We start from the raw sequence: 25,983 nt of genomic DNA, 5'->3' as shown, positions 1-25,983 counted from the left end.
CCAGAAGGGTTGGAGCCCGCGTCTCCTCCCCTGTCCGACCACAGTGAAGCAGGCGCGGAGGGGCAGGCAGAGAACAAGCCTCCGGCTGACGCCTGCCTTCCCAGGAATGAGGATGGGGAAGGACAAGTCCGACAGCCAGGATGAAACCTTCAGCAGGTCCCGAAGCCCCGTCCTCACCAACCCTCAGCACTGAGCGGCCAGGAGCTATAACTGCACGTCCAGCAGGGCACCGTCCAGGTCACCAGGAAAAGATGCCTGGCCACCTGGGGACCACGAGGATGCTGCAGCCTCATCCCCCGCCCCGCTCACGACCCAGCGCGTCCGATCCCAGACGGCCTGAAGACAGCTCCCAGACCCGGGAAGGCCCTCCCCGGGCCGTCTCCTCCCCCAGGACCCCAACACACAACCAAGACCACCGGAACACCACGTTGGCCCCGGCCGGCTCATGATTCTCCTTCCCAAGTGAGTCCCATTGGCTCTTCCCGCAACAAGGAGCCGGGCCCGCCGTGCGCCGGAAGGAGAGGCGCATGCTGGGAGGCAGCGCTGCATGCTGGGACTTGTAGTCCGCGACCCGACCCCGGCCGAGGCGGCCTCTAGGTTCCTTCAGCCCCCAAAGCCGGCGAGTACAAGAGGTCCGACGCCCCGGCCTGAGCCACCCCGGCCCGAAGACAAGACGCCCGCAGCCTCACGATTTGAGCCTCGGGCCGGAAAGAGGAGTGCAGCCGGCGCGACGGCATGGCATCGCGATAGCCGAGCTGGGGCGCCACGCCCCCTGGGGGGCGGGGAACCTGGCGCGGACTTCCCAATGTTCGAGAACGATTGGGTCGTTTCTGTCACGTGACTCAGAGCGCCGTGCCTAACTGGCTGCAGTCTGGGACCCGCCCCCGGCGGTTACCGGGGCGACGGGCCGGGTGGTGCGCTGGCCGGGTCCTCGCGGCCGGTCCCGCGGGTCTGGAGGGCCCGGCCAGGCAGGGGAGCGTCGGGCAGGCTGGGGACCCGGCCATACCTGCCCGCCCTCCCGGCTGCGCGCCCCTCGGCCGCTCTCGGCGCCGGGGCGCGGGATGCACATGGGAGCCCGGGGCGCCCAAGATGCGGGCGCCGGCCAGGGAGCTCTTCCAGGACGCCGCCTTCCCCGCCTCGGACTCCTCGCTCTTCTCCAGCTTCTCCACGCCGCTGGCCCAGTTCCGGGAGGACATCACTTGGAGGCGGCCCCAGGTGGGGCACGGGGCGCGGGCCGGGTCTTTAGACCCTGCTTGCTGCCCGGGAGCGAGCGCGCGGGCCGGGCTGAAGCGGCGGGAAGGGGGCCGGGTCAGCCAGGGTTGGGCACTCAGTGGTCAGCAGGGTCTGCTGCTGCCGTCCTCAGGAGTGGGCCCCAGGCTCCCTCCCCGACTTCTAGCTCCCTCTCAAGCCCACTCAGGATGTGCTGGACCCTGAGCTCGTGGCCCCAACCTGTGAGAGCTCCATTCACAAGCAGAGTCTGGGCACAGCGAGGGGGGCGTTTGAACAGACACACGCCAGCCCCACTTCCCTTCTTCTGCTCTAAGGGCGTCTGACCAGACTTGGCTTCTAGTCTGCATGGCTGTTCTGGGCACGAGCGGTCCACCATGTTCCATTTCTTGTGTTTGCTTGTGGCTGCTGCTCACGGGCAGTGAGGTCCTCTGCTGCTCTTCTGGAAAGGGCAGGTTGACCCTACAAAGCAAAGCCATTGTGCTCTCCAAATTTGTTTCGGACTTTGTGCACCTGCATTTTCAGATGTAAGCACTTTCAGATGGCTACTCAAAGGGATTCTCGGGCCTAGTGCCACATTGATATCTTTAGAAGTGGTGTATCTGCTGAATAAGACTGCCCTCTCTGAGTGCACACAGTCTTAGTGGAGACGCCCGCACAACCACCAGCCCTTGAACAGAGCCAGAACTGCTTGGCTCTGGCAGCTGAGGTGCTCTCCTTGGGCCACACTGAGAGGGCCTGTTTGGCAGGGGAGGCTGCAAGAACTAAAGTGTGAGGATCTGGTGGAATTTGGTAAAAAGTGGATTTTAGGTGCAATGAGAGGCCATCAGAGGGTTTTTGGTAGAGGAGTGATTCAACTGGATCTATGTTTAAGAAGCTCACTGTTACTGCTGGGTGGGAAATGGATTTTGGGGGCAAGAATGCAAGTGGCCATTGCACTAGTCCTGGGGAAAGGTGAAGGGACTCAGGTTAGCATGACAACCTCCAGTTGGAGTGGGTGGAGGTGAGAAATATTTTGGCAGGGGGATTGATAGGTGTTAGCAACCAATTGGAAGTAGAGGTAAGGATAAAGGAGGGATCAAGAATGGCTTCTAGATTTCAATCCTGAGCAACTGGGTGGGTGGTTTGATGTGCTGGAGGAAACTGGGAGGTGGGAGGGAGCAAGCGGTGGAAATATAGGGTTGGGTTTTGCTCTCACACGTTCAAGCAGAGCTGTCAGCAGGCAGGTGGATGTGAGAGTTGGGAGCTCAGGAAGATCCAGGCTAGAGGCTGGATGTGGGAATTGGGAGCATAGTGATGGCCTGCAGTCCAGAGCCTGGAAGAGGATCTCGGGAGAAAGTATGGGTAGAGAAGAAGAGAGAGGTCAGATCTGAGTGGGGTCAGTCGGGTACTCTGACAGGTAAACTTGAGAAGTAGCAGGCAGAGAGGTGAAAGGACAGCCAGGGGCACATGGATTCATGGAAGCCAAGAGGGAACTGCTGGGGACAGTGGACAGCCACTCTTCTGATGCTGCTGAGTGTTGGGAAGGACAAGGATAGAGACATGCCCGTTGGATTTGACAACATAGAAGTGTTAGTGATAAAAGCAGTCTTGGGGGCATGACTGGCTCAGAAGCTAGAGGGGCCCATGTTGAAAGTGAGCTGGAGGGAGGAACTAGGGAGGCAGACCTTTCAAGAAATTTGTGCGTGAAGGAAAACCTAGAGGGGAAATCACTCTGAGGAGCAGTATCTTGGAGAAGCCTGGAGTTCTCTCTCGTGGTTTATGATGATGGGATTCTGCCTGCGGAGGTGGGAGAGGGAGGAGGTCATGGCAGGAGGCCAGGTTCTGAAGGCAGGAGAGAAGGTCAGGTCATGCGGCTTCTGATGAAGGGTCAGGTGAGGTCGTCAGCTCAGAGGGCTGTGGGCAAGGGAGGCGTGGGAGTTTTGAGAAGAGAAGGAGAAAGGGGAAGGTGTAAACTAGTCTAGAATAAGAGAAAGTGAGCCTTTTAGAGAAACAGAAGGATTTCCAGGAGTCTAGAGGCCCCTTTCGAGATTTGCTGTTAAGAATTTTAAAGTGAGGGGCCGGCCCTGTGGCCGAGTGGTTAAGTCTGCGTGTTCCACTTCGGCGGCCCCAGGTTTTACCAGTTTGGATTCCGGGCGTGGACGTGGCACCGCTCATCAGGCCATGCTCAGGCAGCGTCCCACACAGCACAGCCAGAAGGACCTACAATTAGAACATACGACTATGCACTGGGGGGCTTTGGGAAGGAGAAGATGGAAAAATAAATAGATAAATAAAAAGAGAGGATTGGCAACAGATGTTAGCTCAGGTGCCAATCTTTAAAAAAACAAAAAAAGAATTTTAAAGTGAAACCAATTTCTAGCCCAACATTTAGCTATTTTGAGAAGGGGAATGGTAGGATTCATCCAGAGTTGGCAGTTTGCCAATTGCGGAAGGTGGACAGAGACAGGGACCCCAGAATCTAAGCTGGACAGAACGATCCAGAGCCAGGAGGGGCTGACAGGTCATGGCTGCAAGAAGCCAGCTGCTCCCTCCCTCCCCCCACCCCACTTAGGCGGTGTTGATGACCAGACATCTCCTCCCCAGCGTCTGTCACCTAAATCCTGTGTTCTTTGTTTTTAAGAGTAGTCATCAAGCATGATGTAACTCTAGACAATTTTCTTTATTTCAGGAAATTTGTGCCGCACCCCGGCTGTTTCCAGATAACCCACAGGAAGGACAGGTGAAGCAAGGCCTGCTGGGGGACTGCTGGTTCCTGTGCGCCTGTGCCGCCCTGCAGAAGAGCCGCCACCTCCTGGACCAGGTGTCTGTGACAGTGCAGGTTTCTCTTCTGCTCTTGTCTTCCTGTCTGCTGAGCACAGGAAGGAAGCGGGAGGCCAGGCAGCTGAACCTCTTGTTTTGTGGGGCTTTGCTGCGGCTGCCTAGCATGGTTAGTGGAGGGAGAGCTCGCCTCTCAGGCGACAGGGGCTCAGAGGCACAGACGCAGTGTCCCCCTCACCCACAGGGGTCCAGGGGGCTGCTTTCTGCCCTGCCATCTCCTGAGCCCTGGGTTCTCCTTTAGTCAGAGCCGTGCATTTGGAATAAAAACACAGATGTGCCAGCCTAGACTGGGAAGGGTCGGCTGAGGGATCCGAGGCCCCTGGTTTGGAATAAGTTTCCTTAGCTAGTTGACTTTTTTTTTCCCCCCACAACTTTTGAATGTAGATTGGCACAAGGTGGTTAACACTGTTTCTGACGCTAGGCAGTCAGCACAGGCGTGGAAGGCCTGCTCAGATTCCTTCCCCAGGAGCGGTCATGGCTTTCTGTTTGGCTTGTTGCTAAGTGTTACCGATTAATGCAGCGACACTTTGACCCCGTTCAGAGCTCCGCCCGTGTCCCAGGGCCCGAGCTCAGCACATCACAGTTGCCGGCTTTCAATTTTTGACCCTTTTTTTACAAACAAGGGCACTAAAACCATCGTTGTCACGTTTCCGGCTGCTGAGTGGCAGAGCTAGGACCAAAGGAGTCCGTCTGGGTGTGAAGCGCACCCCATGTCTCCACGCCGGTTCAGAACAAAAGGCCCAGCAGTGACCACATTGGCTCCAGGTGCTGACAGAGCTCTGGGGCACCAGGTTCCTGCAGGGGATTGCTGTGCCCACCGTGACCTGCCGTCACAGCCGGCTCTGTCAAGAATTGGGTCACTCGTGCCTGTAAAAGTCACGTTTGTTTGGGATTCAGGTCAAGTGCTTATTTGGGACAGTAGGACATAATGGTTGACTTGAAGCTTTTGGAGACGGCTGGCTCCCTCAGTGCAGCCCTGCAGCATTTATTGAAAGGCATGTTACTTTTCTGTCCAGTGATCGGGTTTTCCGGGAGCCCGGACCTCTAGGCCTGGAGTGAGGCAGACTCCTTTGCAGGAGAGCAGGTGCCGTGCGCTGGCTCGGCCGTGGTCGCCCGCTGGTTAGGACGTTTGGGAAGCGCCACACAACGTTGGTCTCATGGTCTCCTTTTGCCTTTCCCCGCGCGCGCTAGGTCATTCCTCCAGGACAGCCGGGCTGGCTCGACCAGACGTACCGTGGCTCCTTCACCTGTCGAATTTGGCAGTTTGGACGCTGGGTGGAGGTGACCATAGATGACCGTCTGCCTTGTCTTACAGGGAGACTCTGCTTCTCCCGGTGCCAGAGAGAGGATGTGTTCTGGCTTCCCTTACTGGAGAAGGCCTACGCCAAGTACGCATGCTGGAGGCGGCAGGGGCCGGGCCGGGCTGGGGCCAGAGCCGCCCTGGGCTGCCCCCGAAGCACAGCTCCACTCTCCCTGGGCTTCAGTGCCCTTGTCCATTCTCAGGGTCTGGCGGCCCGTCCTGGGGTGGGGTTGACCATCCAGAGACAGAAACCGAGATTCAGACTGTGGCTTGCCTCTCTGCTCCCTGCCCACTCCCTCCTTCCCAGCCCTCATTTAAAGGTCAGGCCTGAAGGCCTCGCCTCCAGAAAGAGGAAGTGCGAGAGAATTGTCCTTTCTCCCTCCTCAAGCCCCAGCAGGAAAGATGTTTCCGTCTATTTGTTTTTACCGTTGGGGACAGGTGGTCTCTTTGCAAGTCGTTGGGGAGCAGTGAGGCCACCTAGGTGTCAGTCCTGTTTACCTCGGTCCTGACCGACCGTGACCCTCACCAGAGTCTGAGTTGAAGAACTTCCCTCTTAGAAAGCATTGACCATCCTGCTAAGAGAGGCCGCCCTGGCAGGCAGGCCTCGCGCAGAGGAAGTGAGGAGAGCCTGCTGGTGAGGTTGGTGCGAGTGAGTCCCTGCGTCCGATGGCCGCTGTTGGGCTGTGGGTTTGATCCTGGGAGATGGAGGAGTGGGTGTTCACAGCCTCTGTGCCCCGCACCACCTCACTCTTGTGCCCACACTGGAGGCAGGAGAGGTCCTGCGTGTGGGCAGAGGCAGCAGGGCATTGCTGGGACCCTGTGCCATGGAGCAAGTGAAGGCGGGATTGCATCTGCACTTGGGGATGAGGTGGGAGGTAAGAGGGGAGTAAAGAGAAGCGATCAAAGCACTGGGTGAGATGATGATTTTGGGGTGTTACAGACTGTGGGGATAGAAGAGAGGCAGGGAGCTGCGCCCCAGTGCCAGAACTCACTCCCTTGTTGTCTCCCTAGGATCTATGGGTCCTATGAACACCTGTGGGCCGGGCAGGTGGCGGATGCCCTCGTGGACCTGACTGGTGGCCTGGCAGAAAGGTGGAACCTGAAGGACTTGGTGAGAACCAGTGACCGACAGGACAGGCCTGGGGGCTCAGAACACAGGACTTGTCGGCAGCTGCTCGACCTGAAAGACCGGTGTCTGATAAGCTGCTCGGTGCTCAGCCCCAGAGCAGGTGAGGCGGAAGGCCGCGTGCTGGGCCTGCTCACACCTGCGCCCTCCTGTAGGCACACAGGAGCTTCTATAGTCGAGAGCAGGACATTGTCCTTCAAAGCTGGTGTCTAGGTGTGTGACCTTCCCCTGCTGTCTGCGCTTCTCCAGGGGAAGGTATCCCTTTTCCCTTAACCAGGACATAGCACTCGGGCGAGGCAGGAGCCGGTGCTGTGGTGACTGTCGTGCAGGCTCGGTCTAGGAGGCAGGTGGGGGTACCATCTGTCCGGCTGGCACCTGGCAAAGTCAGCACTCAGGTGTTTGTTTTAGTAACAGATGGGCTCATCAAAGAAGGTTTGTGGAAAGGAAAAAACACTCAAGCATAAGCATTTGACTCTTTAGGGCAGTTTCTCTGCATTTTTTCATTAACTCATGTACGTTTTGCATTTTCTGTTACAGACCATTTTCTGTGTTGTTGCACAAACTTTGTCAACATCTTATTTCATTAGTAGGTCTGCCATAGTTTTCTTAATCCTTCCTTTAATGTTGGAAATTTAAGGGCTTTCCAATTTGATGCTATTATAAATAGCATTGCAGTGAACATCTTTGTGCATAATAGTTGTCATATTTAGGACTATTTTCATAATGGGATTTTTGGTCAAAGAATATGAACATTGAAATAAACTGCCCCAGCACATGTGCAAAGGTTGGCACAGGCCTGCTTTGGGTTCCCCACAGGCAGACTCCAGGACAGGGGTCAAGAGCACATTTAGGGGGCGAGGGGAGCCCGCAGAGTGCCACCCTGGGAGGCCGGGCAGGACACAGCCTCAGAGCCTCCCCGGAGGTGAGGGGCTGGCCTGTTTCGCATCAGCTGCCCCCAGGGTGGGGCCAGGTGATTTCTAGGCACTTTAGGCTTTGGAGAAACCCTCAGGCAAAAAGCTGGGCCCCTGGAGCGGCTGGGAGGGGTGGGGCTGTGGCGTGGTTCTAAATAAAGCTCTTCAGGACTTTCCTGGAGGTCTTCCCTCCTCTCTGGACCCCTGCCCCTCCTCCCCAGGTCGGGTGCCCGTCTCTGTCTGCATCTGTTTGTCCCAAGGTCACTGGCCAAGTGGAGTGATTTGCCCTCTGGGCCTCTGGTCCTCCCCACTGGTGTCTGGTCAGTCACTGCCTGACCGTCCCCGCCTCCCCAGCTGGCCTTGCCGTGGGAGCTTTCCCTTGTGTCTGAGCAATCACGGACCCGTCAGTGACAGAGCTCTCACGGCATGCTTGAGAACCAGCCCTGCCCAGGTGCCCTATGCTGCCAGGTGGGCCGGCCATCCCCCCTCGTCCTTCTGGGTGAGGACTGAGGCCAGAGGAGGGAATGGCTTGCTAGGCCTGGTGGCTGCTGCGCCAGAGTCCAGACCTGGGTCCTTTGCTGTGGCTCTACACAGGTGAAGGCCCCTCCTGAGCAGACTTGTCCAGAGCGCTCAGGAAAGGAGCCGTCGTGGTCGGTGGGGATCGGGTGCCAGTGCAGCCACAGTTGGGTGGGCTAGAGCATCTCCCGGGGGAGGCTGCCCTCTGTGTCTGCTCGGCCTGGGGCCTGCCTGCCTGTGACAGCCGTTCCTCGCCCAGGTGCCACGGAGTTGGGGGAGTTCCATGCCTTCATTGTCGCAGATCTGCGAGAGCTGCAGGGTCGGGCCGGTCAGAGCATCCTGCTGCTGCGGATCCACAACCCCTGGGGCCGGCGGTGCTGGCAAGGGCCCTGGAAGGAGGGGTGAGTGCCAGTGAGGGCTGCGCCATGGATCAGTGCCACGCTGCCATCGGAGGGGAAAGGGGCGTGTGGCCCTGAGGGGCAGCCGGGAGTCGTTGCTACTGCGTGTGCCTGCTTGTGCCATGGTCGTTTCTAGCAGTCAGAATGGTGCTTGGTTGGGCTCCAGCAAGGCCCACTTGGCACTCATGGCCACCATGTTCTCTGCTTGGCCCCAGATGGCCCTACGAGGCTGGCTTCGTGCTTGGCGCTGGGACTGAGGCCACCCTAGGGCCTGGGGTCCTGTCTTGAGAGTGCACACGGGATGGTAGATACCCAGCTGGGCTGTGGGTGACAGGGCCCTGTGAGATGCCCGCGCCACTGTCAGCTCAGCTGTAAGAGCCCTTACTCACGCTGGGGAGCTGGACTAAACAAGGGTGCTGGGATAGCTCCCCTGAGCTAGGCCCGCATTGATGACCTGACGTTTCCTCCCGAGCTCCAGCAGAGGCAACAGGGCAAACCTCCTTCCATCGCCTGCTTAGCCCTGGTGAGGAGCCCATCCAAGGGAGGAACGGGGCTCCAGAGGCAGATGGTCCTGCCCTGGAGCTCCTGTGAGCGTGGGGAGGGGCTGTGGAGCTGGGCTGTCGTGGGGCTGGCAGGGCCATCAGGTCCCCGCCCGCAAGGCTCCTCGGGTGGTGCCGTCAGCTCTCTGTGAGATGCCTCGCTGAGGTGAGCTTCCTTCCAGGGGCCCAGGGTGGAGCCAAGTGGATCCGGCAGATGCAACCGAGCTGCTGTCCCAGCTCCAGGAGGGGGAGTTCTGGGTGGAGGAAGAGGAGTTCCTCCGAGAGTTCGATGAGGTCACTGTCAGCTACCCCATCACCGAGGCCGGCCACCTGCAGAGCCTCTACTCAGGTAACGGCCTGAGCGGGAGCCATTCCTAGGGCAGGCCTTCCCAGGGGCACAGCAGCCCAAGTGGCCTCTGCCTGCTGGAGTCAGAGGGCTGTGCAGGTGCCCGTGCCTGCTGTGGTGGCTCCCGGGCACAACCCTGCCCTGGGCCCCATTGGGTCCTCTTCAGTGTAGAGAGATTGTCCCATGCCCTCCCGTCCCAGGTGACTTGAGGGGGTGGGAGATGGGGCCGTGGGGGTTGCTGGCTTTCTGTGGCTCTCCCCGGTCTTAGCAACGCTGGCGGGGATGCTGGTGTGGGCACCCCTTCCTGAGCTGACCTGTGGCATTTCTCGCCCTAGAGAAGGTGCTGTGCCACACTCAGGAGCTGCCTGGGGCCTGGGTCAAGGGGCAGTCGGCAGGAGGCTGCCGGAACAACAGTGGCTTTCCCAGCAACCCCAAGTTCTGGCTGCGGGTCTCAGAGCTGAGCGAGGTGTACGTTGCCGTCCTGCAGAGGCCCAGAATACGCATGGCGGACTGGGCGGCCCGGGCCCGGGCACTGGCAGGGGCTGACCGTGCCGCGTGCAGCCCAGAGAGCTTCCCAGGCAAGGACTACCAGGCCGTGGGCCTGCACATCTGGAAGGTAACTCTGTGCGGGCCTGGCTGCCTGCTCATGGGGTGCGTGGATGGGGACGTGGAGGCCCATGGAGGTCTGAGTCCCAGGAGCTGCCATGCCAGGACACACGTGACCACCAAGAGCCCCACATGCCCCACCTCCCCTGGGCCATCTCGTGGGGTCAGATGCCTGCTGGTGCTCCCACAGACCAGCGCTAAGCTGAGTCCACAGGACTCAGCTCCCCCCCGCCCTGCCTGGAGTGTGTCTGATGGCCAAAGGGAAAGAAAACAGAAGCAGCCACCAGCAGAGCTGGCAGGAGGGACCAGCGCCTGTGGGCTGCTGGCTGCAGCTCTTTTCTGTGAGCAGGCGTCTTAGGACCAGTGCTGAGGAGCCAGCTGAGGGCCAGAGCCCAGCTCTGCCACCTCCCAGGTGATCTCAAGAGGTCACTTCTCCCTCCCTGCCTCCCTCAGTCTCCTGCCTACAAGACGGGGATGGTAGTGGTCTGATCCTGGGGGGCCGTCCAAGGATCAGTCCGTGGCACCCACCGAGGGAGGCGCCTGTCCTGCTCTCCTGAGAACACAGGAGCGTGGCCAGCACAGGCCCCTGCTGCCTCTTAGCTTGTGCACTGGGTGCTCTTTCATCTTGTATGTCCTGATGGAGTCTGACGACCCACGTCACACTGGGCCCTGTCCCTTTGTGGTTGTGGCCTACATTATGCTGCTTTTCTCTTGCAAAAGCGGTGGCCGCAAGCCTCTTGTCCAGCCGGCCTCAGGTTCCGTTAGCTGGCTAGATTTGTCTGCTTCCTCCCAGAGCAGCAGGATTTGCAGGCTCACATCAGGGCCAGAGCCGCTGACCCCAGGGCTGAGTGCCAGCCCTGGTTCATGGGCGTTTCCAGCCCGGCCCTGAGAAGCGGGGAGGGCCCCACAGGCCGGGGGGGCCTTCGCCTGGCTCGTCTTGGAGGAGAGGCCCTTCTGCTGGGCGCTGGGCCGGGCGGCTCTCAGGGATGCTCGCTCACAGCCTGCCCTCCGCAGGTGGAGAAGCGGCGGGTCAGCCTGCCCAGGGTCCTGTCCGCGCCTCCCGTGGCTGGTACTGTGTGCCATGCGTATGACCGGGAGGTCCACCTCCGCTGTGAGCTCACCCCGGGCTACTACCTGGCTGTCCCCAGCACCTTCCTAAAGGATGTGCCGGGGCGCTTCCTGCTCCGAGTCTTCTCCAGCGGGAGAGTCTCCCTCAGGTGAGGGGCAGGGGGCCTGGCTCAGGACGCTGGAGGCCCCAGCACCTCCTCATGGCTCCTGTGTGTGTCCGTGCCTGTGACCCAGGCGGCCCAGAGCATGCTACCAGCCGCCCTCCTGTGCTTGTCCTTCCCGGCAGTGCCATCAAGCCCGCGGCCAAGAGCCCCGCCCCTGGGGATGCCCTGCCCGCCGGGGAGTGGGAGACTGTGCGACTTCGGGGCTCCTGGAGAATCGGCCAGACAGCGGGGGGCAGCAGAAACTTCGCCTCCTACCCCACCAACCCCTGCTTCCCCTTCACGGTCCCCGAGGGCGTGGGCCCCCGCTGCGTCCGAATCACTCTGCGCCAGCACTGCCAGGACAGCAAGTACCACCCCATCGGCTTCCACGTCTTCCAGGCAAGCTCCCCATGTTCCTGGGGGAGGCGGGGCTGCAAGCCAGGCCCAGCAGGATGGGCGAGGGGGCAGTGAGGAGAGGGCCCCTCAGAGCATCCATGTCCACAGCAGATGGCTGGATGTGACAGAGACACAGACTCAGTCATTTGGGCACTTGGGCCAAGCTGGCTGGTCGCGTGCAAGACTCATTTCTAGGTGTCATATAGATTATAATTCACTGGGGCTCACAGGTCAGCTCAGGCAGCCCCATGTCTGCTTGTTCTGACTCGAAACAGCTGTGTCCTAGGGTCACTTGTTCCCAGAAGCACACCTCCCACCCGGGAGACCTGATGGCGGGCACCACAGAGTGGTCACGCACCAGGAGCTGCCCCAAAGCCACCCCTCCCCATGGCCCATCCCACTGAGGCCACTCCTCGGGGTGTGGGTTCCGGCTGAGAGCCAGGAAGAAGGATGGCGTGGGCTCCTGGGGAGGAGCAGGGAAGGGAAGGAGGGAGCCCACGCTCACTGAGACATCCGGGGCCTGACAGTCTGCCCGGTGGTGCTGCCCAGAGGATTTTCAGATCAGGAAGAAAAGACAAAGCCGGGTGGGTGGGGAGCTGCAAGGGAGCCCCCAGGCCAGCAGCTCTGGTGAGGCCACAGCGGGCTCAGCAGAGCCGGTGGGGCCTGAATCCCTGGTGGGTGGGAGAGAAGAGAAGAGGTGGCTTCCAGGAACTCGGGCTGCAGAGCACGACTGTTATCCCGCACGTCAACCTAGAACAGGGTGTGAGCCCGGGGACCCCGCAGAAGGGGAGTGCCTCCCTCCAGGTGGTTGGTGGGGGCTGGGAGCTCTCACCCCCAGTAGCCAGGTTGTGTGGATGCCACGGAAGGGTTGCCAGAGCACCTTCCTTGGCTTTAGTCTGCTCTTCTTCTTACCAGCAACACTCAGACTCACTTAGCAGACCTGTCATTGGGCAAGGGGGACAGGTGACATGCTAGAGGTCAGAGGTTACAGGCCTGGATCCCGTGGTGACAGTGCGGCTCCCCAGCCACGCGCAGTTGGGCTGCTTCTGGGGGCCCCACTTCAAGATGGCGTGGTGAACGGGCAGGTGCCATGAGGCGGGGGGGCCAGGAGGATGACCTGGAGCTGTGGCCCAGGATCGTCATGGGGGTGGACAAGCATATCCTGGAGTACAGATGATTTGAGGGGAAGAGTAGGATTTTCTCTGAGTGAGAAGGTTCTGTGCCGCTGGGAGGGCGGCCATTCAGCTCCTGAAGAGCCCCAGGTGCCCCTGGAGCCTCTCCCCACCCCAGGCTGCCCGCCAGTGCCAGGACCCATCAGGTGACTCTCGGGGCGGGGGCCTGGGCAGTGGAGAGTCTAGTGGTCCCCCAGACACAGGCACTTGAAAAGGCTGCCTGGCCCCCAGCAGGGCCTCTTGGCAACAGTGTGTGAGTGGTGAGCGCAGGTTTGCTGGCCTGGCAGTTCCTCCTCCTCGGTAAAGGGGCTGATTGTGTGATGCGGGAGGGCTTGGGGCTGGGCATGAGATCCCAGCAGACTGCACCAGGCTGCTCACGACCCAGGACGTCCCCCAGCTGGGTTGCTTCGGGCCTGGGAAAGGGAGCGTGCCCTGAGACTGAGGAAGGAGAAGCATGCCTTGGCGGCCACGGCAAGTTCAACCTGCCCCACAGGCAGGCCCCCTAGTCTGAGCCCAGGTCTTCCCCCAGGTCCCGGTGGCTGGTGGGAGCCAGGGCATGCCGTCCCTGCTGCTCCAGGAGCCTCTGCTGAGCTGCGTGCCACATTGCTACACCCAGGAAGTGAGCCGGCTCTGCCACCTGTCTGCGGGGACCTACTGGATTGTGCCCTCCACCTACCTGCCCGACACAGAGGGGTCCTTCACGGTGACCATTGCCACCAGGATAGACAGGTGGGGCTTGGGGCCGTGGAGGGGCTTCGGTCCTCAGCGTCTCAGTGCCTGCCTTCCCCATTCCCTCCCGCCTGCCCCACGCCCAGCGCTCACCTGTGCTGGCGGAGACCACAGCAGCCCCACGTGCCTCAGGACTCTTCCTTGCCTGTCTGCCTGTGGGAGGAGAGTGCATGGTGGGCTGGGCGTGCGCTGCCCACTGAGTGTGCGGGGAGGGGCCGGGAGGGCTGACGTGGCACTCTCTCCCACAGGCAGTCCATTCACAGCCAGGAGATGCTGGGGCAGCTCCTCCAGGAGGTACGTTGGGGCTGGCCCCCTCGCTCTGTCTTGGGCTGCCTGGTGCCCTGGGACACGAGGCACCGTTGTCTCTTCCCAAGAGAGCCAGCAGCAGAGCCTCGAAGGGGCTGAGGAGCTGGGACTGTGGTGACAGCCCCTGGCAGTGCCACTGGGCGCAGAAGGAGGGCAGGCCTCCCCTCACCCCGCCGTCCAGGGCGGCTGCTGCCCAGACCTCACCATCTCTCCCCTCACAGGCCTCCTTCATGGCGGTGATGAAAACCTAACCGGATGGCCCCGTGTGTCAGCTCTGGTGATGGGGGGTCTGAGGGGACTCCTGGTCTCCACGGCGTCCTCACATGGTGCTGCCAGCCTCAGTGCTGCAGTGGCTGGTCCTGAGCTGGGCGGCTGCACGTGAAGAGCCCCCGTCCTGGAGAGAGGCAGCCTGGGGTCGAGCAGGTGCTGTGGGAGGGGCCAGAACACTTCCATGGGGCCTCTTTGTTCCGCAGAGCTTTCCAGAAACCCTCCCCCTCGTCTCTCCTTGGCCACGGAGAGGCCTTAGAGCAGGCGAGAGTGTACCTCGACCAGGTCTGTTTGGAACTGTTACCTGAGGCGTTTCTGGGACATAACTTGATAAACGTGTGGGAGCACCGAGCAGCCTGCGCGAGTCTCATTTCAAGTGGCCTGCGGCTGATCGGCCCTCACTGAGCAAGCAGCGCGGGCCCTCCGCCCTGCTGGGTGGGTGCTGCCGAGACTGTGGGTGGCCACGGCCTCTGCAAGGGGACCAGGTGGCCTGTGAGGTGGCAGGGCTGGGTCTGAGGAGGAGGTGGCAGGTGGTGAGGAGAAGTTTGGAAGGTTAAGAAAGAGGACCAGGGGCACAGGGTGTGCTCCAGGACAGGACGGGAGGGAGCCGGCCCAGAAACAAATTGATGCCTGTCGCCTCTCCCCACCCATGCTGGGCCCACCTCTCCTGGCTGCCTTCCAGTCGCCTGGAGCACCTCTCAAATGGTCTTCCCAGGCATGGAGAGACCCCAGCGGCCTGCGTCCTTCCTGTAGGAGGTGCCAGATATAATCGTATGCTCTTGACTTGGGAGGGGGTGTCCCCTTAGGCCTCTGACCCCTGCACCCCTAACCATTTCTGACGCGGTGGGCCCTGATCTTGGCCTGGTTTGTCTCCTGTCACCTCTTGCTCTTCCAACTCAGTGAGCACATGTGGTTGACGTAACCTGGGGGTCTTGCCAGCTGGGTCACTTTTCCTGTATGGTGACAGGTTCCCAAAAAAACCACCAATGCCTGTTGTTTGTTCTGCACACATATGAGCTCTGTCTTATCTTTCCTGACTTATTCCATCATGGCTGCACACCCGGACGTGAGGCCTTGGTGCTCTGCTGGACCGGGCCTGCCCCTCAGGGGCCACATTGAATCACATGGAGATGTGATGGGAGATGTGATGGGCACGTCTTCAGAGCCCCAAGGGCGGTCCCAGTCTCCCACCTCCCTCGAGGTGCCGCTTTTTCTGTGCTGTGTGGGTGGGGGCGGTAGTTTCAGTCTCCCCCTTGGCCTTCCCAACTGTGACGTCACTGACCCCAGTGAGAGTGTAGGTCATCCCCATGTGTCAATCTCAGTTATATGCTTGGGGATCGGAAAATGACCCCGTGGGCCCACTGTGAGCCAGTCCTGGCGAGACTCCATTGTTAACTGCCTCTCACGTGTGCCCCTCTGACGGCGCATGAGGACACTCTGGGTCAGTGTCGGCCCAGGACCTGTGTGCCGGTGGTTCTGAGGTGTCTGGACGTCTGTCTCCCTCTCCCTCTCCCGGTGCACAGGTGCGAGTAGGGAGCTGTAGTCAGGCGGGGGGTGAGGGGCATGCGGGGGAGTCCTTGTCATGAACACTTGCTGTGATGGAGGGTCCCTCCTCTCGGGGCCCAGCCGCCTCTTCAGTCAGTACGTCCTGGGCCTGGATCTCTCCACCAGAGCTGCTTTGCAAATGACCCTAGGCTTCTTGGCACCTGGCCTCCAGCCGCCTGCTCTGGCACCCTGGGAGGCCTTCTTTTTTCTGTATCTCCAGCTCATGGTGTACAGGGCCCACGGGCACATCCCCTTCCCTGGGCACCTTCTGGCTCAACACCAGAGCAAATTTAAAATTAGATGGGACAGAACTGCCACCTATGCCAGGGGCCACTGTCTGCCTGCCACCACAGACGGGTCCTAGTTGCCAGTGGACAGTGAGTGACCAGCTCCAAACCCCATGGGAGTGACTTTCTTCTCAGACCCAGGTTGGACTCTGAGGCAGATGCTGGAACAAGTTTGGGGTGCACACTGTTTGTAAGGGAGGGGGGAGGAAGCCTGATTGTTGCTGGCCCCCCAGCCCAGGACCTCGCCAGGGAGCACTGGAGTGTCCAGTGTCCCACATGGGGCTGAAATGCTGGGTGTTTATGCCCCGCCTGGCTCAGTCTCCCAGGCAGGCCACCCCTGCGGTGTCACCGTGGCCGAGGCTGCCCCCCAGAGCCAGGGCTGCCCCCTAGAGCCGAGGCTGCCCCCTAGAGCCAAGGCAGCCCTGAAGGAGCTGACAGTAGGTGGCTGGGTGCCCAGCATGCTGTCCCCAGGGGGTCTGGAGATGCAGCTGTGGCCCTCCCTCCAGTCACTCCTCCTGTCCAGCCAACTTCCCATTAGCTGCCCGTTGCCCCTTCTCAGAAGTGTCTGTTGGGGTGAAAACTGTGTCAACCCAGTGACGTCCTCAGTCGGGACCTTGGTGAGGGGACTTGCTCTTGGCCTGACAGCCTGGGAGAGGGACCCCCTGGCCTATGCCTGGCGGGCTTGTAGGGAGGGAGGGTGCTAGGGACTGAGTTGTGTCCCCCCAGATTCGTATGTGGAAGCCCCATCCCCCATGTGGTGGTGTGAGGAGGTGGGGCCATCGGGAGGTGACTGGGTTTAGATGAGGTCCTGAGGGGCCCATGATGGGATTAATGTCCTTATGAGGAGAGAGACCAGAACTTCCCATGAGGACACGAGAAGGTGGCCATCTGCCAGCCAGGGCCCGAATTTGCCAGCACCTTGACCTTGGGCTTCCAGCCGCCAGAACTGTGAGCAATAAATGTCTCTTGTTTAGCCCCCCAGCGTGTGGTGTTTTGTCCTGGCAGCCGAGTGACTGAGACAGAAAGGGAGTGGCATTTCTCTCTGTCTCCACCGGGGCAGGTTGTTCACAGCTGCCACTGTCTTGCCAGGCTCATCTCGGAGACCTGCCTGGGGGAGGAGGCCATCTGGACCCCACGTTCCCGCCCAGCCTCAGAGCCCCTAGTGCAGTTGGCCGTCTCACTGGATAGCCCTGCCTGGATGATCTGTCGCAGCGCATCTCACAGTGTCACCCCTCTTCCTGTGGCTCCAAGGATGCCCTCTCCCAGGGGCCGGCCTGGGGCTGGCTGTTCGCCTGGGTTGTCCCAGGGAGGGCTCCAGGGGGCGCACTCGAGTTGCAGCCCAGAGCTGCTCAGCTCTCTGTGGATCCATCACTCCTTCTTGACTTGTTTTGCTACAAGGCAGGTCTTTTAAATGAAAATAGAGAAAACCAAAGTGTTTTCTCACCCCATTAAGATTCCTTCTTTCTTCCCTGGACAGGCAGGGTGCCCCTTCAGGAGCACCACCCTTCTAAAGGAGGGCTGGGGGCTGGGGTACGGCCCAGAAAAAGAAAATGCTTCTAACAGGCCCCCATCACCATCAGACTCCCCACCCTCCGTGAGGTGCCAGAACTCTCCAGAACTCCAGAAGGCAGAGGCTGGCCTTCCCAGGCAGAGAGGTGGGGGCCGGGGCCGGCTTGTCTTCAAGAGCCGGATGGGTGACTCACCCTTTCCCCTCTGAGGGACCCTTGGTGAGCTCGGCCAGACACTCCCTGTGACCAGGTCTGGGAACAAGTATTTGTCAGAGCGCCCTGTCTGGGCCCCACTGTGGGGTTGGGTGTGAACAGAGGAGGGAGGGTCAGGACCTGCAGAAGGGCAGCCTGAGGGAAGCAGCTGCCACCTGGCTTATAGGATGTGGCTGAGGCAGCACAAGCCTCATCCCTGAGCCAGAGGAAGCTGAGCATCTGTGGGAGCGCGATCAGATGTGGTCCCCGTGCCCTGAGCGCTCGGCCCCCTCCCCGGTCTGCACCTCTGTACATGAGCCCTTCACACGAGGCACCAGAGGCACCAACCGGCAGAGCCGAGGGAGACCCTTCCCCCAGGGCATTCTCGACCAGCAGCTGGTTCCACTCAGCATGGCCACCCTCTAGCTGGGTGACCTCAGAAGTAGCTCGTGTTCCTTGGGCTTGATGAAAACATAACTGGGCTCTGGCCACACTCAGTGTCCCCATGTACAGGCTCTGGCCACACTCAGTGGCCCATGTACAGGCTCTGGCCACACTCAGTGTCCCCATGTACAGGCTCTGGCCACACTCAGTGTCCCCATGTACAGGCTCTGGCCACACTCACAGTGTGCCCTCTGTCCCGAACTCCACCCTCTGGTTTGCCCTGGAGTCCCTGGCCTGGAAGTGCCTGCTTGGGTGAGGCCAGTGTGGCCCAGCCTGCTGAGGAGGGGAGCAAAGGAAAGTGGACCTGCTCCCTGAGGTCTCCCAGGGTCTGGGCAGGTCCAGCTGCAGTGGCCGCACCCCTTCTGCCCCACAGAGGAACTCCTGATGACTCAGAAACCTCTGGCCTCAGCCTGCATTCTCACGTCTGACAACGGTCCCCAAGCCCAGTGCAGGATGCCCCAGCCTGAGCTTGGCTTGCAGACCCCAGGGCCCTGGCAGGCTCTGGGACAGTCTCAGAGCAGGCCCACTGCTGCCTCACCCCTCCACTATGTTGACTGACTTGGCCTGGGCCTCCATGGAAGCCAGTGGCAGTGGCCAGCCACGCCAAGCTGAGTACCCTGGGTCCTCAGGGTGCCTAGGGTCCCCAGCTGTTCTGTGGACCTGCCAGCGGGGGACTAAGAGGGGCGAAGACCACCGCCCTCCGTGCCCAGTGGCCCTGGCAGACCCAGACGGGCAGGTCTGGGTGTGTGCAGGTGAGAACACCTCCTTTCCCGGGCTTCCTCAGCAGACTTTGCCCTGAACCACCTGTCTGGTTTCCTTCTCTCATCACTTCCTGCTCCAGGCACAGCGGGCAGTACCTTCTCCGTGGAAGCAGCGTGCTAGCCCGTCCTGGTCCTGGGTCTTCGCTCTCATTGTCCTTGCCCGCCTTCCCTCCCCCAGGCCTGGGTTGGCCTTGGGGGTGGCAGAGCTCCTGAGGTGAGTATGGAGATCCTGGTGCCCTGAGAGCGGGCAGTCAGGGAGGGGCCTGGCTGGGACAGCGCTTCCTGGGTGGGAGGCAGGATGGAGCCTCAGTGAGCTGGATGGGGCCTGCCGCACTGGGGCCAAGGCTCTCAGATGCTCCGGGCCCTTTTTGCTGTCTCTCGGACTCTATCTTCCTCCGTCTCTGGCTCAGTCTCTCTCTTCATTCATAATCATGCCTTGCTCAGTGCCCCATGTCTGCCTCATTTGGTTTTGCTGGACCTTTTTTCTCCCCTAATATTTAACAGACTTAAGCTAGCTTTGCTGCCTTTTGAAAGGAAGGGAAGAGTCACTCTGTTCCTGGGGACACTTGGGAGTCTTAAGAGCTCAACATGAGGTCTTGGACAGGAGGAGGGTTTTGAGGATTCTCTGGTTTTGAGGATGAGTTTGGAGGGCAGGCCGCCAACCCCCAGGAGTGCTCAGCTCTGGGGCCCCGTCCCTCCCAGGGGGAGCTTAGACGGTGGCTGTGGGCTCTGGCTGCAGCCCACAGGTGGTCCAGTGCATGCCAGGACCCTCTGGCCTTTCCTCTCTGGTTCCCGGCAAGTACAGGCTTTGTCTGCACAGACTGCAAGGCCTGCTCGCTCAGCGTCCCTGGGAACGTGGGCCGTGGAGGGTTAGTTAGGGGCATGCTCGTGCGCAGTTTCCTAAAGCTCCCACCTCCCCCCCATCCCATGCACACACCAGACCAGGCTCAGGCCCTGGCCGTCCTCAGCTGCCTGTGACTCCTGGTCCCTTTCCAAACTGGCCAGGAGGTGAGGCTGCTGGGTAAGGAGCCAGCACGGGCTTGGTCTGGGCTGAGGCTGCTGTCAGGGGCCAGTCCTAGGCCTCAGGGAGATCCTGGGGCCTGGGCAGGTGTGGTGTTGGAGGACTGGGGCACATGTGTGTGTCTCTCTGGGCGCATCCCCATACCCCAAGCCCATAGAGAAGACACCCAGCATCTACACATCCCTCTCCGTCACCTTGCTCTCCACCGTTCCTTCACTCTGAAGCCCCTTGGCGAGCATGTGGGGTGCTGTGGATGTGGCCGAGACGCCCAGCGCCTCTGCCCTTAAGGCACGCACCATCCATTAGGGAGGACCATCTGCACTCAGGTCATCTAGATGTTACCAACAGTGAGGTGATAGAATATGTTTGGGGGGGTGGGGGTGGTTCTTGACCAGCCTAGGGTTAGCCAGGTGCAGGGAAGAGAGGCTGGGCACCCTCAGGGAATGGAAAGCAGCTCTCTGTGCCCACAGTGCAGGAAGTGGGCTCAGAGAACATGGCAAGAGCTGAGGCTGGAGAAGTAAGTAAGGGCCTTGAGGGCGTTTAAGGAGCTTGGGTCTTATCTCTTGGGCAGTGGGGAGCCACTGCATAGTTTTAAGCAGGGTGTGCTGTGTGTGCATTTGGCATCTCCCTCTGGCTGGAGTCTCAGGGATGGACTGGAGGTAGGGGGCCAACCAGGAGGCTGTTGCAGACATGCAAGGGAGAGGCGATGGCTAGGCAGGGGGTGCTGGAAGCTGAGAGAAGAGGTCAGCGTTGACTTACACTCAGGAAGCAAAATCAGCAGAGCGTGATGCTTGAGGCTTCATTGGTTTGAGTGTATAGATCGATAAGAGGAGAATCGGCACCTTCCAATCCATGAACATGGTACACCTCTCCATTTAGTGAGATCTTCAATTTCTCTCAGCAACATTGTGAGGTCTTCTTTAATTTCTCTCAGCAACATTGTGAGGTCTTCTTTAATTTCTCTCAGCAACATTGTGAGGTCTTCTTTAATTTCTCTCAGCAACATTGTGAGGTCTTCTTTAATTTCTCTCAGCAACGTTTTGTAGCTGTGGGCATACACATTTTGCACTTATTCTTAAGTACTTTGTTTCCTGATGCTTGTAAATAATACTGTGTTTCTAGTTTCATTTTCCAGTTGTTTGTTGCCAGTATATGGAAACACACTTTTTTGGTATATTAATCTTGTGTCCTATAACCTTGTTAATTCATTCATTAGTTCATAGTTTGGGGAGCAGGGGTTGGGTAAATTCCTTAGGATTTTCTACATACACGAATATGCCATATCTGGAACTAGAAAGTTTTAGTTCTTCATTTCCTATCTGAATGCATTTTTTCTCTTGCCTTATTTCCACTGGTTAGGATTTTGAATGGAAGTGGTGAGAGCCACTCTCCTTGTTGCTGAGCACAGTGGGAAGGCATTCGGTCTTTCACCGTTGAGTATGAGGTGTCCTTAGGTCATCTGTAGATGCCCTTTGTCAGGTTGAGGGAATTTTCCTTCTATTCCCAGTTTGCTAAGAGTTTCTATCATAAATGGGTGTTGGATTTTGTCAAATGATTTTTTTTTGGATCTGTTGAGAGGATTATACAAATATTCTCCTTTATTTTATTAATGTAGTGAATTATATTGATTGATGTTCTAATGTTAAAATAGACCTTACATTCCTGGGATACTTGTTCTTGATGTATTATTTGTTCTGTGTATTGCTGGGTTCAATTAGCTGATATTCTATTAAGGATTTTTGTGTCTGTGTCCATGCGTGATATTTATCTTTCTTGTAATATCTTTGTCCAGTTTTGGTATGAGGGTAAAGCTTACCCGTGAAAAGGAGTCAGAGATGCTCCCCCTCCTTTATTTTCTGAACATGTTTAAGATTATTATTATTTTATACTTATATGTTCGATAGAATTCACCAGTGACACCATCTGGGTCAGAAGTTTTCTTTGTGGAAAGGTTTTAAGTTATGAATTCAACAACTTTAATAGATACAGGCTATCCAAATTTTATATTTCTTATACAAATTTTAGGAGGTTGTGACTTTTAAGAAATTTATGCATTTCAACTAAGTTGTCAAATTTACTTGCATAAAGTTATCAATAATGTTCCTTTATTATTCTTCCAGTCATTCTGTGGGATCTGAAGTGATGTGTCCCCCTTCATTCCTCATAGTAGTTATTTGTGGATTTTGTTTCTTGATCAGTTTACCCAGAGGTTTATCAACCTCACTGATCTTTTCAAAGAACCAACTTTCATTTTATTGATTTTTCTTTAGATTGTTATTTTCCTATTATATTAAATTTCCACTCTTTCTTATTTCTTTCCTTCTACTTTCTTTGGTTTCATTTGTGGTTGTTTTCTAGCTTCCCAAAGTGGAATCTCAGATCAATAATTTTAGGCCTTTTCTCTTTCCTAATATAAGTGTTTAAATCTATAAATTTTCCTCTAAACATTGCCTTAGCTTTATCTCACAAATATTGATAATTTGTGTTTTCATTATCATTTAGTTCAAAATATTTTCTAGTTTCCCTTGATTGCTTATTTGACCTTTGAGTTAATTGTACTTGCGTTGTTTAATTTCCAAATATTTGGGCATTCTTTAGATATTTTATGTCTTTTTGTTGTTGATTTCTAATTTAGTCGAGCTGGATTTAAAGAACATACGCTGTATGATTTAAGTCCTTTTAATTGTGTTGAGACTTGTTTTATGGCCTGTTGTGGGGAATGTTCTTATGTGTACTTCAAAAGACGATACGTTCTTCTGTTGCCGGGTGTACTGTTCTGTAAATCTCAGTTTGCACAAGTTGATGGATTTTGTACAAGTCCACTATATCCTTACAGATTTCCTCTCAGTTGCTAAGAGAGGAGTGTCAAAATAACCTGTCATAATAGTGGATGTGTCTATTTATCCTTCTGAGTTGATCCTTTTATCATTATGAAATGTCCCTTTTTATCTCTGGTAAGATTCCCTGTATTGAAATTTACTTTGATATTACTGTACCCATTCCAGCTTTCTTAGGGTTAGTGCTTGCATTTTATATCTTTTTCCATTCTTTCACTTTTTTTTCATTTTTTTACTTTTAACCTATTTCTGTGTTTAAACTTAGTATCATTTAGACAGCATAGTGTCACTTCTTGCTTTTTTAGTCCAGTCTGATAATCTTTGCCTTTTATTTGAGGTGTTTAGACCAGTTACATTTAATGTAATTATTGATACAGTTGGGTTAAATCCACCATCTTGCTATTTGTTTTCTGTTCATCTCATCTATTCTTTGTATCTTTTTCTTCCCTCTTTTGGATTGAGTACTTTGTTTTCTCTCTTCTATTGGCTCATTTATTATACCTCTTTTATCTTTTCAGTGGTTGCTATTGGGTTTACAATATGCATATTTACCTTATTGATGACTGATTGGACGTAGGAGGGAGGGTGAAAGGAAGGAAGGGGAAATTTTGCGTCAAGAATGACGCTCAAGGGGCTGGCCCCGTGGCCGAGTGGTTAAGTTCGCGCACTCTGCTGCAGGGAGCCCAGTGTTTCGTCGGTTCGAATTCTGGGCGCGGACATGGCACTGCTCATCAGACCACACTGAGGCAGCGTCCCACATGCCACAACTAGAAGGACCCACAACGAAGAATATACAACTATGTACTGCAGGGCTTTGGGGAGAAAAAGGAAAAAAATAAAATCTTAAAAAAAAAAAAAAAGAATGACGCTCAAATATCTGGCCTGGGCAACAAGATGGATCGTTCTCTCAGATGGAAAACCTTGAAGGAAGGCTAGAGTGTGGGGGATGATGAAGGGGCTTGATGATGTTGTCAGTTTGGGACAAGTGGCACGTAAAGTGCTTGTAAGGCATCCAAGAAAAGATGCCTAGTGGGCCGTTCCATGTGTGGTCCAGAGGTCTGGGCTGGAGCTGGCAGCTGGAGGTCATGTGCATAGGGGTGATTCTTGAGTCAATGGGAGTGGGTAAGTCTGCTTATAGAGAGTGTGAGGGGACAAAAAAAGGACCCATGATCAAGCCCCAGTGAACCCCAATTTAGGGGCCAAATGGAAAACAACAGGGATGTGAAAGGAGAACCCTGAGAGGAAGGAGAAAAACAAGGTTAGTGGGCCATCATGGAGCCAAAAAGGCGGTGGCCCAGTGGTTACCACTGGGGAGCTGCCATGAGAGGGTTTCAGAATTTGGGTGGGGGGCAAGGGAGTTTGAAGGTCGTCTGAAGTTCTACCGTTTAGAAGTTCTCTACCTGCGTACACGTATGGGTCTACATTTAGATCTGTTCAATGTTTAATTTAAATGTTTTTAAAAATAAAGACTAGGACAGTTCAGTTCTGCCAAATGCTGCTGAGAGGTGGAGTAAGATGGTGCCTGTCGAGTGCCTGTCAGGGTCTGTGAGATGGGAGCAAAGGGACCTCAGCGAGAGATGTCTGTGTGGACTGAGCATGGTGGGATCCAAATCTCAGTGGCTTGAGCACTGAGGGGTTTGAGGAGATAAATGCTGTGAGCGAGGACAGCTCTTTCAGAACTCCTGAGGCCTGAGCTCTCCCATGGGCCTCTAGCAAGGCCTGGAAGACAGCTGGAACCATGGAGGAGGCAAAAAGTTGGCCAAATCCAGGATCAGGGTTTTCCAGAGGGTGAGGTGGGAGGGAGGTGGAGCATTGCAGGACCAGTGATGACAGCTGGCCGAGGGGTGGCCCCACATCTCGGCCTGCAGGGCTTCCCTGGTGACCAGTCTCATGAGTCCTGCTCTGAGAGCTGCTCGGGCAGTCAGCCACACCCCAGGGTGGATTCCCCCGTCCCTGCCCCTCTCCAGGGACACTAAACCGTGCCTCTGGCTGCCGGACAGAGCGGCCTTCCACAACCCTGCATTCCAACCAGCCTGCCTCATTTGCGGGCCGTGTTGACTTCCTGGAAGTACAAGCCACACCTCAACAGGAGCTGTGCAGATGTCACCGACCTAGAGGAGGAGGCGGTGTACTCAGTTCAGAGACTAGCAGAGGCGCAGCTCCGCAAATACGTGCGGGAGGAAATGAACAGGTGGACAGAGCAGGATGGATGAAGCTGGCGGATGGTGGGCCTGCTGTGAGCAGGGTGGGAGTGGGGATGGTGAGAGCAGAGGGTGCTTGTTCTGGGTGAGGGGGAGCAGATATGACAGTAGGGCCCATGAACAGCCCTGAATTGTATGTGTGTGCGTGTGTGTGCACACAGGACTCTGGGAAAAGAATTTTGGACTCTTCAGATTTTTCAGGAGAACAAGCACCAAGTGAAAAATCCAGCTTTGCTTCATGACTCTGCACGTGGACCTTGGCCCGGCTCTAACCTGCCTCTCAACACAGTCCTGACCCTGACCGTAACTGTACCCTGACCTCACCCTAACCCCGCCCTAGCCCTAACACCAGCCCCAGAGAGGGCCCGCTTTCCTCACCACCCTTTTCCCATCACTCGCACACCCTGGCCACCCATCCTCCTCTGTCTCCTTGGGCCTCCTCCCTTCAGGGCCCGTCAGGGTCTGGGGGCCAGCTCAGGGCCCTCGCTGCTCCTTCCCCCGCCCACTGGCCCCATGCGTGGCATCTTAAACCTCATGCCGCAGACTCCCAGCTCTCAAAGCAGTCACCAGGAAAGAGCCTGAGCCTACTCTCCAGTTCTCACCTCTGTGGATACCTGGCGCCCCTGAGCCGCTCCCCCCATACTGGGCCTTAGTTTCCCACCTATGCATCACGGCCTTGGGGCTCGGGGTGCAGAGGTGGCACCCAGGTGGGCGGTGGAGGCAGCCTAGCCCCCAGGTCTGAGGAGACCTCTGCTCTCCAGGCTGGAGCAGAGCCATGAGCTCCAGGGTTCCTTCCACTCCCACACAAAATGGGTCTCGTCTCCAGGTGTTGGGTAGGTCCCAGCTGGTGCCCATCTTTGGGTGAGTGCCTGTGGGGCAGGGCTAGGCCAGAGTACTCCGTCCTGTTGGCTCCAACTCACATGGGCTGCACAGTCCTGCCTCCCCACTCATGAGCCCCTCCCATAGATGCAGTTTGGCAGAAGTGTGTGTGTGTGCGTGCATGCATGTGTGTATACATATGTGTGTGCAAGTGTGTATACGTACACATGCATATGCTGTGTGTGTTCTGTGCCGGTCCCCGCCTGTCAACAGTGATGCTATGGGCTAGAACGACCTGGGGGCGCTCACCTGGGCCAGGGAGCTTCCCACAGACATCTCCCCTTTCCAAACCAATGTCATGACTGGACCCACCGCTTATTCTGATTGCAAGACGCCCTTCAGCAGTAACCATGAGGAAACTTGGAAGAAAAAAGTGTTTGTTACTTAGAAGCCCTGGACCATCCGAGGCATGCCAGGGGTAACACACAGCAAGGTTGT

General features: G+C 57.2%; 1 protein-coding gene across 5 annotated transcripts; it reads left to right on the top strand.

The window, feature by feature from the left end:
• The first annotated feature begins 902 nt into the window (after nucleotides 1-902).
• Nucleotides 903-13,987, top strand: CAPN10 (calpain 10). Of its 5 annotated transcripts, none has more exons than XM_046643776.1 (13): nucleotides 903-1,215; nucleotides 3,899-4,030; nucleotides 5,363-5,435; nucleotides 5,905-5,986; nucleotides 6,359-6,576; nucleotides 8,160-8,301; nucleotides 9,020-9,186; nucleotides 9,519-9,799; nucleotides 10,804-11,006; nucleotides 11,144-11,399; nucleotides 13,098-13,297; nucleotides 13,546-13,591; nucleotides 13,825-13,987. In XM_046643776.1, exons 1-13 carry the CDS (start codon nucleotides 1,090-1,092, stop codon nucleotides 13,852-13,854), a joined length of 1,956 nt encoding a protein of 651 aa, XP_046499732.1. In that variant the 5' UTR covers nucleotides 903-1,089; the 3' UTR covers nucleotides 13,855-13,987. The 5 variants fall into 5 exon arrangements, with proteins under 5 accessions (XP_046499732.1, XP_046499731.1, XP_046499730.1 ...); XM_046643775.1 differs by having other exon boundaries at nucleotides 3,899-4,048; XM_046643774.1 differs by lacking the exon at nucleotides 5,905-5,986 and having other exon boundaries at nucleotides 5,239-5,435.
• The last annotated feature ends 11,996 nt before the right edge of the window (nucleotides 13,988-25,983 follow it).

The sequence above is a fragment of the Equus quagga genome, chromosome 17, assembly GCF_021613505.1.
Source record: "Equus quagga isolate Etosha38 chromosome 17, UCLA_HA_Equagga_1.0, whole genome shotgun sequence".
In the NCBI taxonomy this organism is placed as follows: Eukaryota; Metazoa; Chordata; class Mammalia; order Perissodactyla; family Equidae; genus Equus; species Equus quagga.
Note: the sequence above shows the minus strand (reverse complement) of the source record. Positions and strands in the feature narration are given on the sequence as shown.